We start from the raw sequence: 13,849 nt of genomic DNA, 5'->3' as shown, positions 1-13,849 counted from the left end.
TGGAGGTTCGGGGTCGCAGACATACGGTCTCCCAGATGAGTAGCGACATCACTCTCTGCAACAGCCGAGGGAGGCAAAGCAGCACACTTCTTCAGTCGGTTCGCATTCACGAGGGACGGCCCAACAGGCATGGCGGCAGAACCGTTATCCTGCACAGCTGCGTCAAAGGCCATGGCGGCACACCAAGAACATAGGGCGGCGAGGACATCGCCAATCGTGGGCTCACTCCCACAAGCTTCAGCCATCGTGCAGTTCGACAGACCAGACTCGCCGTCCCAAACAGGTCTGAGACCCAGTGCGCCGGCCGCCATTTTGTCAGTGCAGCAGGGACGCACCGCTCTCCAACTCTCGGACCGGGCCTTCGAGTAAGGCCCACCGGAGTTCCGTCGAGCCCCGGTAATGGCAATCTTGGTGCAGAAAGATGGGCCGCCAAAAACAAGGTGTCGCCGGCGCCACCGTCTCACGGGCGCCACCCGCCGATTCCGGGCAAAGGGCCTCAAGATGGCCGGACAGGACAACAAAGGGGGGACAAGCCTCCTGTACGGTCTACCCCCGTCCGAGGTGGGCCGCACCCCGCAACAAAGCCCCCGGGCCACCAGACCGGGCCCGGTCAGTCGCCACCGGCACAACCGCACAATGGCCTCTTCAGCCGGCCCCCTCCTCCACCTGGGGCCGGCGTCGATGTCCCGCTCCGGCCGAGCATCACAGACGAGTACCCGGCCCGCACGCCCTGTAGGCTCCGGAGCAAACAAGGGCACAACTCCAGATCCACGGCACCCCGGAGCCCCCAGGCCAGATGGTAAGTGCGAGCAGCGTTTCACATTCCCATATTCCGCCAAATGTGTCTCCTCAGGGCAGGATGAAGTACAGGATATGCGTTTCAGGCGGGAGGTTGACGGAGCCGAGCTACAGTGCGGCCATCTCGGTCGCGAGCTTGGCTCCTCCTAGAAATCAATTCTTATTAGTAAAGCCAACTCCAACCACTGTAGTACTTTTTAAATCCAGAGTGTGCTCTTCTCCTGACCAAACACTCTCAAAATATATTGCCTATTACCAAGGTAACACATGATTCCTACACCTTGTAATGCTCATCGCCTTATGTAACATTTCTTCTAGATTGATTTACACATGTATAATTCATTGACTCTGTATAATGCGTGTGTGTGATATAAAGTGCTCTGACGCCCTGCGCTGATATGAGTAGCGTTAAAAAAACAAATAAAATGCATGTGAGAGAGAAGGGCTATGGAGAGATGAGGGTCACTGTTGGAGGGTAGTTAAGTCAGGAATCCTTGGAAAAGAGGTAATTGGGGGCGCTAATAAAGATTGTCATACTGGGTGCCTCAAGCTCTAAAGTCGGCGGTGGAGGCCTGTGCGGGTCACAATATTATGCACTCTAACTTTTTTCATTTTAGCTAAACACAGTTGCAACAGCACATATCATAAGTGTAGTCTGTGTGTGAAATATTTTTGTTATTTTAGATTTAAGTTAAGGCAATTCATTAACTACTGTTTTTAGTGGTGGACATCACTACCATTCCATTATTTCAATGTTATAAACAGTTAAGTTGCATTGAGGCAATCTCTTGACACCTTTGGATGCGAGACATCATTTACATAGGATGCGCTACAGCACATTCCATTACAACGCGGTCGTCACAAAGATGGGTTTATTACAACACTAACCATTGCATCGCAAGTCGTTACAACGACTTGCTGGGAGCAGAAGGTGTTGGATTTACAATCCAACACCTTCCCTGCTGTTGCGTGAACTGAAGTAGCAATAGTAAATTATACTATTCCTAAGTCCAGCGTGCCCCGTACAGCAAGTCATTGTAACGACTTGCGATGTAATGGTTTGCGTTGTAACAACGCAGTTGTTGTAGCGACCGCGTTGCAATGGAATGCATTGTAGCGCATTCGATGTAAAGACATATATTTCCTTTAGATTTCATGTTGTGCCTCAGAGGAGCTGAACACGTAAGTGGGTTTGACTCTAAATGTTTCAGATCAAGTTTAATAGTTAAATACCTCTTACTTGTTGGTCTAGAGAGCAGACTCTGCCCCCCAAATCACTGACAGACAGTTGTTGCTGTGCTCAGCCGTAGTACAACCAAACTTAACATAACGGGATATGTAAACCTAGCATTTCTCATTCCGTTATGTGTTTCAAGGCTGACATAAGCAGTTTGCTTCAGTGCCCTTTTCACTAAAGCAATTTCCCGGCATCACAACGGTTGTCTTTCATTCGAGCTTTTCAGGGGACATTTCTTTGTGTTCAGTTAGTCCAATAAAAGGTATGAAAACCTGGAATAGTTTGCTTTTTTTGCTGGGCAAACCTCTATCATTTAATTGCTAAATCAAATGCCAGAGGATAGGTAATGTTTTATTATCTCCAAAAAGGAAGGCAGACATGCATTTGTTCCCTGGGTCGGCTCTCCTTTTAGATATGATTAAATGTGCAGAATGTCTGTGACCTTTTGATATTGTAAATACTATCATCAGCTTCCCATTTTTAATTTAAAAAAATTCTATTCTTTGCCACAGGCGTGTCAAGGATGTTCATCAACAGCAAAATGCGACTGTAGCGGAGTGAAAGGTGATAAGGTAGGTTTGGACATATATTTAAAGCTGTTGACTGTGTAGTGATATGCATCAGAATATTTCATGATAAAGAACAGGAGAGTCAAATAAAAAAATCAAATGAAGGGTGAAATGATGTAGGTCCAATAATGATTATGAATATTTTTTTTATTAGAAAAGTAAACCTCATTTTCAGTGTGTTATGTGCCAGAGGTGTAGCAGTGTCTCGCCGTTTAGCTGTGAGGGTCACAAGTAAACCTATGTTCATTCGCTATTTTAGTAAAAAATGTAAATGGTCAAGAAACGTTATTCTCTGATGGATAAACAAATGATAGCAGAGCATGAAATGAATATTGTGGCTAAATGGATTAGTAGTGACTGGGAAATTCGCAGCAGCTCCGCCGTAGTTCACTTTGGTAGCATCACGAGGTTGATATCTGATTTTTCTACCATCCTTTAAAAATCTCTTGAGTGCAGATTTGCCAGTTGTTTACCTTCTTATTTCCAATCTTCTCTGCTTATGTGTCTTATCTTTGGATACATTTGATTATTGAACCAAAATAAAGGGCTCCTTTTCTAATGTTATTATCATTAATAGTGATACCAGTCAAAATTATTAGTTTTTTTTAATGCTTTTTACCTTTGCTTTCCCATTTTGTAACCCATTTTATCAATCAAGTTGGAAGAAAAACAACATGAGCTCTGCCAGGACTTGGACTTGTGATCTATGGAGTGGTGTGGCTCACTGGTTAGAGGCGGCAGACCCAGAAGCAGAGATCGGTCCGGGACCAGGGTTCAATTCCCGACGCGGCAGGGAGTTGGGCCAATGTCAGCGGGCTTGATAAATCTCGCCTCGGTGCCACTGTAACCATGGGTCCCAATCAGCAACTCTGGGCAATAGCTTGCTTAATCATCATCAACGCTGGGGATGCCTGGCTTCACCTTGGGGGTACCCAGCACGGACCATCTCACAGGGAAAAAGCCAGGACGGGCTCCTCAGTGTTATACAGCGCCAGGAAAGCTACACTACGGGTAGCAGTGCACTTTACAAGCTCAAATACATACATACAATACAATACATCTGTCATTTACAAATTGAATGAGTTGCTGACTGGCCTTTTATGGTGCCATGGGTTCTAAATGACTGTTTCAAATCCCTTACTTGCTTTCAGTATATACACCTGTCTGTGCGCAAACTAGGCTCCCCGTAGCCTACCAATGAGCACCAACGACTCGGACTGGGAGTGGGGTAGTCCGTATATAGACTTTGGTGTTTCCCGACTGGACCCATCACTATATTTTGATTCCAAATCAAAAATCAGAACCATAACATTCTCAGTAAGAATGACAGAAACTGGTCAAGATTTAGAGGAGTTTATATAGAGTATTAATAAACAAAGTACATGATGTATTTCATAAGCTTAGTTAGCAGTGAAGAATAAAGATAATAAGTACAAAGAACATTTCAATGCAGAATCCAGCTTAGATCCACCTTACAAAGTTGAAATGGGGGATTCTGGTTACAGAGGAAAAATACTTTCTTTTATAGGACTTTAGAAAAAGGATTTCATACATTACTAAGTCTGTGTACAGTTCTCAGGATATGCACCAATAAGGAACCAGCAAGAAGAGACATTTTACTACAGAATACATTTGAGGATGCTCTCATAACACTACTACATTGAACTCAGTCCCTCTCACAGTTTATTCAAGCACATTAGTCGGCACATTGTACAAACGAAAGCCTGGGACAGTTGGGATTTCATTGGTCGGCTACAAGATGGTGAGAAACTCCTGGGAGCACTCACTGTCTTTTAGTGGGAAGATTGCAATTCTTTATTTAGAACCGAGAAATAACAGCAACAATAATCATGTGATGTGATGCAGCATCGCTTAAAAGTGGGAGGCAGTAAATCTTCGTTTAGCTGAACGCAAGTTCGAATTCAAGCAGTTTAGAAATATGAAAGATGAAACAACACTCACAGCCCCCACCCCACGATTTCTAAATTTGCAGGTCTACATCTTTATTGCAGCACAGATTGCATCAGCTAAGGGTTCTTCTCATTTGATCAGCCGAAATATTTCATGGTGTTGTAGAGCTCAATTCAACCTTTACAACAATTCTCTTTCTTCCCCTTCTTATACTCACACCAAACCCATCGCCTGATGAAACCTTTGTAAAATCTTTGGAAGAGAAGCACACATGCAGTGCCAATTCATATAACCAAGAGAGGGGTTAAAAGCAATTTTAATATTCCTGAACCTATATGTTATGTTATGACGTCTTATAAAGCTCACAATTACCCAGGGGTGTCCTAGCGCTAGTTACCTTTCCATTGAACAGACCGCGGAAGTGGTGGGAGACAAAAGTGTGTGACCTATTTGTCAAAAAGCCATGTTTTCAGACTTTTCCTAAAAGATATTAAACCAGTGGAATGTCTGAGATATTCAGGAAGGTTGTTCAAGGCTTTCACTGGCCCAAATATAAAACTTCGGCCTCCCCAGGTTGCTTTTTTTATGGCTGGCACTGTTATCAACTTGGCTCCAGACGAACAAAGGTTCCTTTTTGGTGTATACCATGTGAACTGTTACATCAAATAGTCCGGTCCAGTTCCATATAGGGCTTTGAATACCGTACACAGCGCTTTAAATCAAACTCTGTTTCTCACTTAGAGCCAATGCAGCTTTTTTATTCCTCTAGAAACTGAGGCAAACTTCGGTATGCCGATAAGAAGCCTAGCTGCAGCATTTTGCAGCATTTGCAGCTTATTCATAAATCGTTCTTGGATATTTAGGTACAAGCTGTTACAATAATCAAGCTTTGATAAAACCAAAGCAGTAACCACCGGCTGCCGGCTGCCCAAAGGTAGAAAAGGCAGAATTTAAAAAATAGTTTTAAGAACATATGCGGCTTTCAATGAAGCTGCATTTATTTGGTCTCCAAAATTAAGTTTGTCATCAATAACTACACCTAGGTTCTTCACCTTCTTTCAGGTAACGGAAGGGAGCCCATGAATGATGGCCACCAATTGGGGGTCCAGAAGTTAGGGTCATTACCAAATAAAATTACCTCTGTTTTGCCAGAATTAAGTTTTAGACAATTTTCCCCCATCCAGCTGCCTACTGCTTCAATGCAATCCTGAAAACGTTTCTCCATCCCAACCTCCTGAACGGGTAGCAGAGACACCACAGTTTGGGTGTCGTCTGCGTACAAGGTAAGATCGAACCCAAAATCGCTAATGAGTGGGGCTAGTGAAGAGACATATACATTGAACAACGTTGGACTAAGCGAGGACCCCTGAGGGACTCCGCAAGGCAGCACAAATGGTTTGGAGTGGTAGTAGCCCAGAGACACAGCTTGAACTCGGTCAGAAAGAAACGAATGAAGAAGTTTCCACGCTCTGCTCTGGATCCCACATACCCTTAAATGGTCCATACTTCCTAACCCTTCACCTATCTTAGCAAATCCCTTCAAGTTGATCCAAATACTCAACCTAGCTCTTCCCAGGCACCTGTCTCTTCCAGTTCGGTTAACCTCTTTGGTGCTCAGGACAGCCCCCGGCCGCCCAATGTCACGGTGGGCGTGTGCGGGGGACGGCCTGCCCACTCATTACTTCTTCCGCACAGTGGGAGAATTTGTGCAGCATCAAAGGGGTTAATTCATGTGTAATGTTTGTAATATTAGCGATATAACTATCAAGCTAGTTATCTATTTTTGGAATGTATACACATTCTCTTGCATAAATGACCTTGCATGCTCCACTTTCCTTCACATGCAGCAAATATAACGCAAGACAGTTCTGCATGATCACAGTTCTCATAGCAATCAATTCCTTATTTATTACGGTTTGTGCTCTCGGTATTAGTGGCAAAATGATCCACTAGGGTTGATAGCTTTCTAAACTTAACATTGTTTAGTGCAACTCCAATAGAAGGGATAAGTGCTCCAAAAATATCGGAATCTCCACTCCCGGGCCAGAATCTCCACCTCCGGGGCGGAATCTCCACCACCGGGGCGAAATCTCCAGCCCGAGTGCCGACGTAAAGTTAGTAGTCGTAAATCCATTCTGTGAGTACCAAAAGTAGTAAGTGTATTCTGTGAATACCAAAAGTAGTAAGTACGTTCTGTGAATACCAAAAGTAGTAAGTTTAGGATTTTGTCTTAAGTTAGTTCTGTGAATCGGGGCAATAGTGTCTAAGCCAATTTCTAGACATTGTAAGTGCAGTAATGCCATTAAGAGTATATTGTACTGGGAGTTTGTCATTACGAACTCCACACCACCATAATGGCTTTACTGAAAACTGGGAAGTTTGGTATCAAACTTCTCAGCACATTAAACCCACACTGATGCCCGTGTAGGATTTCATGAAAAATGCACACAGAGGGCATCTTAGAGATGCCCCCTGAAAAATGACCTAACACTAGTGTTCAGACTGAGTGGCTGCTCGCCAGCTGCCACCACCAGACATGTTTCTGGACCCATGGGTAGAGCCTGCTGCTCTCGGGGTTCTGAAACAATGCACATCCTGGGACAAAGTGCCAATCCTTCTCATCCTGGATGGGTAGGGTCCACGAAGGGGGATTTTCAAAGGCGTGCCGCCTTTGTGAGCTTCCCCAGGCCTTTGCTGCTTCCAGCAACTGGCCCCTAAAGGTTCTGACCCACACTTTTGGCGGGAAAACAAGTGAGGATGGAAGGTATGCGACCTTTGCAAACCCCACTCCTGAGGTGGGGGAGGCGAGGAGAAGCACAACTCTCAGTACCCACCATCTTGCATATGGAGGACCCAGCCAACCAGAGTGAGGCTACTGGAGGGTGGCATTATAAGGGATGCACCCACCACAAGGAAGGGACCCAGTAGTCCCAACCTTTACCTACCTAAATCTAGTATTTAGGGGCACCCCTGTACCTTGCTTCCGCAAACAAGAACTGACCAAGAAGAATAGAAGAAGAAGCACCGAAGAGCCATGCTGAAGCTAAGAAGTGGAGGACACCCACTGACTTGGCCCCAGTCCTACCAGTCTGTCCCCACCTCGAACCTGCTCCAGCGAAATCCCAGTGTGTCTGCAACCAGCAACCTCAAGAATCCTGAGCACCTGCCCTTCCTTCCATAAGAAAGACTTGGTCTCCTGTGAGCACCGGATTTGCTAATCCACAGGCTCTGGCTCAAATCCTTGAGTCTGCATCACTCTGCACCCTACGCCTACGGCTCGAATTTGAGTGGCCCAACCCCACGAGGAGGTCTCGCCGGCAATCCTGACCTGAGGTCTAGTGATTTCTGACCTGCCTCGAATCTCCGAGTGAAGCTTGCAGCCTCTTTTTGGAGGATCTCCCGGACCATGACTGCAGCTAGTAAGGTAAACTCGACGCCTATAGACACCCCTGCACCCAATGTCCCACGGCCTTGGGTGGCCCAACCGATGATGTCCCATCATCCCCAGACACCCCAACTTACCTCTCCAAACAGTGGTCACCTCCAGAAGATCTTCGTCCCGAGCCGACAATCTTTGTTGTAACCGGAGAATCAGTATCAGACAAGAAAGAAAGCACCCCATGAAGGATCTTGAGAGAAAGAAAATAATTGTTTTCTTTCAAATAACCCTGACCCACTCTGGTTTCCCCTTGGTGGCATGCTTCATCATAGGGTCCATCCCTGCCCTCTTCAGACAAGGGCGTGCTGCCACCAACGAATACGCGGGAGCACTTGATTGAAGAATAAGGGTGTCTTATAGAGCTTTGTGGTCGCGTAAAATGAAGATGGAGTGGGTTTTATTTGAAGTGCCAAAAAAAGGTTAAACATACCAAATGAGTGGGAAAAAACAACAACTTTAATTCTTACCCCTAAAGTGGTATACTAAAATCTGGGGATATGTGGGAAAAACTCTAGGCGTGAATACCTATTGTTTCCCTGGTAGGTCAACTAGTTTCAAGCCCTACCGCCAGGCTTTTTGTCAGGACCTTAAGGAGAAATAATGCTCCCACTCCTGTTGTTACTGTAATTACATAATAACAGTAATAAAAATACAAAAACAATTATACAGCACTTAATTGGTCTGTGTTAAATATAAAAAAATCATTATATGTGACCATCATTTGGCCCCATGAGTCCTTCGAGGAGTTGGAAGAGAAGCCTCTAGTCACACCAGATTTTCAGGATAACCATCAAAGTATGAATCATGTAAACTATTTTGCTTTAGATTCAGTGTATAATGGATATTCTGAAAATATCTAAATTTACAATCTCTCATTCTTTAAATGCTTTCATATTATTTCCAAAATGCAACATTTACGTCTTGATCTGTGCTCACCATTTAATCTGTACCCATAATGTCCAAAGTTTCCCTCTTTCAAGTGTCCATTTAGAGGAATGGCCTACCAGATTTGTCTCCAACTCTATACAGTTTTACAGATTTAAACATACTGTAATCTTGCTTTCCAAATCTTTCTCCACTTCTTAGTGGCCGATTCATGTTGACAGATTAGTTTGGCATCCATTGACTAATTCCTCCATTTCATTATTTTCCTTTTCTGTAAAAAGAATTTAATACTCCATTTTGTTTCTGGATCCATACTGCAAATACAGATTCCTTCTTAAAATAGTTTTACTTATTTCATAAAGGAACCATAGGGCATATTACCAAGCAATAGCGATAATTATCGCTATTGCTTGGTTAGAGACAAAAATTTACCCCTGAGCTGCGGCGATTTGTACCGCAAATAAACCTTGGTATTACCAAGGTTTACCGCAAATGCGATAAAAATCGCCGCAATGCATGAATATCGCTGAAAAGTCCGCGATATTCATGCATTACCGAGCTAATGCTCTTAGCCATGTTATTCACCTCCCATTGGATAACATGGCTAAGAACTGCTCAGGGCAGGTGTTAGCTTTTGGAGATATTTGCGCTTAGCGCAAATATCTCCAAAAGTTGGTAATAGGAGATAGCGATGTTAGCGACTGTTTTCAGTCGCTAGCATCTTGGCACGCCCACTTTGCATGTCATTAGTGATAAATATCACTGACATGCAAAGTGGGGCCCAAGATGGTCGCTATCTCCTACTAGCTGTCGCTAACTGGTGTTAGCGACAGCTAGGTAATAGGGAGATAATTTGATATCCGCTTTCTTGGCTTTTAAAGCCAAAAAAGCAGAGATAAACCCCCTTGATAATATGTCCCCATATGATTGGAAATAAAAAGGGTTATTACTTGATCGGTTTTTCAAATAAATGCTCACATCAGAGGGAAAAGATCTGATAATAGCCTGGGAAAGTATCCCACATTTCCAATCAATTCCTATTCCTCTTCACTCCTGGTAAAAGACCCAGTTGCTGGATAACTAGAAAAATAAAGCTCTTTTTGGGCATTTTATTGTCAACAACAAAATTATTCAACAAAGATTCTTCATGTCACACATGTTCCCATCAGTTGTTCATCTGCATTCTCACTTTGTATCATTACATTTTAAGTCCAGTGCATGCCCTAGTACAAAAGGGAAAAGCAAAGAATAAAATATAGCGTCACCCACCTTAAATCAAATTTTTCATACTCTCTTTTTAGGTGTTGGTCTCTTGCAAATTTTCAAAATGTATTTTCTTCTACTTCATTAGCTGCAGAAATATTTACTTGAGTTGCAAAGCACTGACAAGCTGCTATACGCTTTGTGTGGAGTATGGCTCTTCTGAATGGTCCCCATGCTGAGATGAGGCACTTCATTGGTACTAGGCTTAACATGCAATTTAGTGACCATTTGGGGGATTGCGTTAGTAAGTACCCTACAATTTGACAACCTGTTTTAGTTTTGGATGTGTTACCAGTTTTGTATTACATAATCGTATATTCCTGTCAGGGTTGTAGTGAGATAGCTGGTTTCCAAAGGCAGGGAGGGATTTGAATCGATGCAGAGCATTTTAAAGTTGTTGGCTTTGATGCACCGGAAGCCAAAAGAGTTCCTGCTGGGCTGGTGAACTTTTGTTGTAAAGGATCAAATAAATACTGGGAGAGGCACCTTAAAATTAAAATGTGAATTTGACTTAAGAGGAAATAAAGATGGACTGTTACATGTCCAATATCGGACCACTCCTCTTCTCAGGGCTAAACATACAATAAACCTCACTAAGGGGCTCATTAGGATGGCGGACGGACTCTAGTCCGTCAGCCATCCTGGTGTAAACCGGGACCGTCGGGCCATGCATGCGGCGGTCCTGCACACCGGATCAGGATGCAACCGCCACCATGGTGGTCGGATCCTGCATTTTAACAATGCAGTGGATGCTGCTGACAGCAGCACCCGCCGCGATGCTAAAATGCCATGTTGTGTATTTCACAGCACTACGTGGCAGGCACATTGCGGTGCCTGCCACGTAGTGCTGTGAAATGTAGAGGGGTACCATGGGTGTCCCCCAAGTGCACCCTTGCCTCCACCAACACAAGGGGGGCCGCAACAGGCCCCCAAACTCAATCCCCGCCAGCCTTTCTATGGCGATTCCACCGCCATGGAAAGGCTGTCTACAGCCAACATCGTAATTTGGCGGGTGGTGCCTGCTAGGCACCGCCCCCATTTTACTGATGAAGACGACTCCTTTCAGGCAATCGTAAGGATTGCCTGTGGCGGTTCCGTGGCGGGCGGTCTTTGCGACCGCCACAGTCGTGGTGTGATTCCCCCTGCCATCCTAATTTGGCGGGGGAAAATCACATTTGGAGAACGGAAGGACCGCCACCGCATGGCTGGCTGTGGCGGTCCTGCCTCCATCCTAAAGAGCCCCTTAGTTTCCAATAATGCATTGGATTTGCTAATTCAGTAAGATGGAAACATGCTGGAAAGAAAAGTCTCATTATTGGTCCACCCTTTTTCCAGAACAAATGAATGCCCGTCGGTGTTTTGTAGCATGAATCTTTTCTGGAATCACATAAACCATTGAACTTCTCTGATTACTGTGAAAAGCCTGAACATATCCACTACGTTTTCTGCTCCTGGATTATCAGTGTACTTTCTTGGGTACCTTAAAAGATGTGATTGTAATTGTATTTATGTAGTGCTTACTACCTTTGACGAGGCATTGAAATGCTTTTCGGGGATGTGGCTGTATACAATTAAATCGACTTTATGGTTTGTGTTGACACCTATATGTTATGAGATGACAGCACATCGTAGAGTTAAATACTGGATCATTAAAGGCTAGTGAATTTTCTTCCGGAATATTGCTACTGTACATAGTAGACGTTGACTGTGTTCAACCCTGAAACCTCGGTCCACGCCGTATCTATTTACCACTTGCTTGAAGCAGAGTTTGAGTAGTGCAGCTTTTACATAACCTCACATTTCAATCTCCTTATTTTCTTATGTTTCAGGGCGAAAGGGGACTCCCTGGTTTGGAAGGTCAGATTGGTTTACCAGGATTCCCAGGTCCAGAGGGGCCTCCCGGACCAAGAGGAACAAAGGTAAGCAGTGTGTTGGTTGTCTGCCGGATTACCGTGGAGCACAGATACGAAGAAATGAAATTCATATAGAACCCTTAGGTGTCAACTGTTCAAATTAGACAAGGATGCTCCATCGTACAGCTCTAAAGTCCTCTGTGACCTCAACTGACATACCAGATATAAGCTATGAATTTGCTTTATTTCAGGAATTGCTTTCACAGAAGTGTGGGGTTCAGCTCTGGACTGGTCTGAACTCAGTAGGTTAGTCACAAAATATTCAATACACAGGACAAATGCAGTGCATATAGGTGGACTAAAACATAGTGTTGGTGCTGTAAAAAGCCATGAAGATGAATTCAGCAATAGCTGGATGTATTGTGAAGAACTATGGGTGCAGTTGAGAACAATGGCTGTGCCCTTGGGTCTGTGTGAGTGAACCAATCTCTAATACTTTGGGAAAAAGGGTTGTATGGTCTTGAGCATGTCTCTAGATGCTCAAAGGTGTTTACTTTGCGCGATGGCCAGTGTCTGCATGAGTGAATTGTTTTCAGTCACCTCATTGAATTTCCTTTGGTTGCTTCCAGTTTAAGCTCCTTGACAAGGATGATTTGGTCAAGGAATGTCATCAATTGACGTGACGTGGGCAGCTTCTTGCGCCCTCTCATCTTTACAATGATCGTAGAGTTACTGGAGTGTTTTCCTTGTATGAGATGTGACCCTGCACATTTACTGAAGTTGCTAGGCAAGGCTTGCCCAGTAGCCCTTTCCGCAGTGAAGAGCTACTTTAAACTTCCTAATTTGATAACTTGCTCTTTGAGGGCTTTCTGAAACGTTTGACTGAGTAAAGAAATAAACCTGTTTCCTCACTTGGAAAACCAGGAACACGCAAGTCTCTGAATTCTGTTGGAGCAGAGTTTTGTTGAAATGTATGAAAAAATAGCAAAATAAGGAATCGTAAAAAATTGCGATTCCTTATTTTGATTAAGCATTTAAGGAATCACAATTTTGCGATTCCTTAAATGCTATGTATGAAGCATTTCAAAATTGCGAATTCAGGTTTAGAAATCGCAAATTACCACCAACTTGTAGTTGGTGGTAATTTGCGATTTCTTGTAAATATGCACAATTGTGCATTTGTGAGGGTGGCATATGATGCTCATACATGCCCATTGGGCAAGTATGTGTGCCATATGCACGCACATGTAATTTTCAGGGGTGCAGCAGGGTGTCCTTGAGACACCCATGCACCCTTGGAATAATTCTCAAATTGCGATTAGCAAATTGTGAATTCCCAAATTGAGAATTATTTCACAATCATTTCTATGGGCCTCCTGGCCCATAGAAATGAATGGGGAATTATTCCTTATTTGCGATTTCACAAATTGCGATTAAGCAAATAAGGACTGTTTGGAAATCGCTAAAGAAAAGCGATTTTCTACATACATACCATTTTGCGATTTCGAAATAGCGATTCCTTAAAAATCGCTATTTAGAAATCGCAAATGGTGATGATGATACATATGGCCCTAGATCTCAAAGCAGATCTGAGTATATGGATGTTGCTTTCAGAACTGATATTTGTCAATCTGTGGTTAGTGCTCAACTTCATATCTTATCACCTTAAATCATTAGATTGGAAGGGGGATGATGGAGGTATCTTTCTCAAGATGCCCCTCTACTGAATCAAGTTTATTAAACCAGTAAAATTATTTAAACATTAACCACTGGAGTTGACATATGTGTAGGAGGTGTTCCTTTACTGGTCATTTATCATAAAGATACTAATTACACAGTCAGCCTGGCGCTCACATCTGTTCGAGATGTCCATTGGACCACGCATAAAGCACCT

At 43.8% G+C, this 13,849-nt stretch overlaps 1 protein-coding gene across 1 annotated transcript in view; it reads left to right on the top strand.

The window, feature by feature from the left end:
- Positions 1–13,849, top strand: part of COL4A5 (collagen type IV alpha 5 chain) — a 448,329-nt gene that overhangs the window by 113,970 nt on the left and 320,510 nt on the right. The window contains exons 2-3 of the mRNA XM_086918465.1: positions 2,548–2,607; positions 11,932–12,021. Of these exons, the coding sequence (XP_086774591.1) occupies positions 2,548–2,607; positions 11,932–12,021 (150 nt within the window). The remainder of the gene's footprint in view (positions 1–2,547; positions 2,608–11,931; positions 12,022–13,849) is intronic.

The sequence above is a fragment of the Lissotriton vulgaris genome, chromosome 4_1 (assembly GCF_964263255.1).
Source record: "Lissotriton vulgaris chromosome 4_1, aLisVul1.2, whole genome shotgun sequence".
NCBI classification, from domain to species: Eukaryota; Metazoa; Chordata; class Amphibia; order Caudata; family Salamandridae; genus Lissotriton; species Lissotriton vulgaris.
The sequence above is the reverse complement of the archived record's forward strand: the minus strand, read 5'-3'. Positions and strand labels throughout refer to the sequence as shown.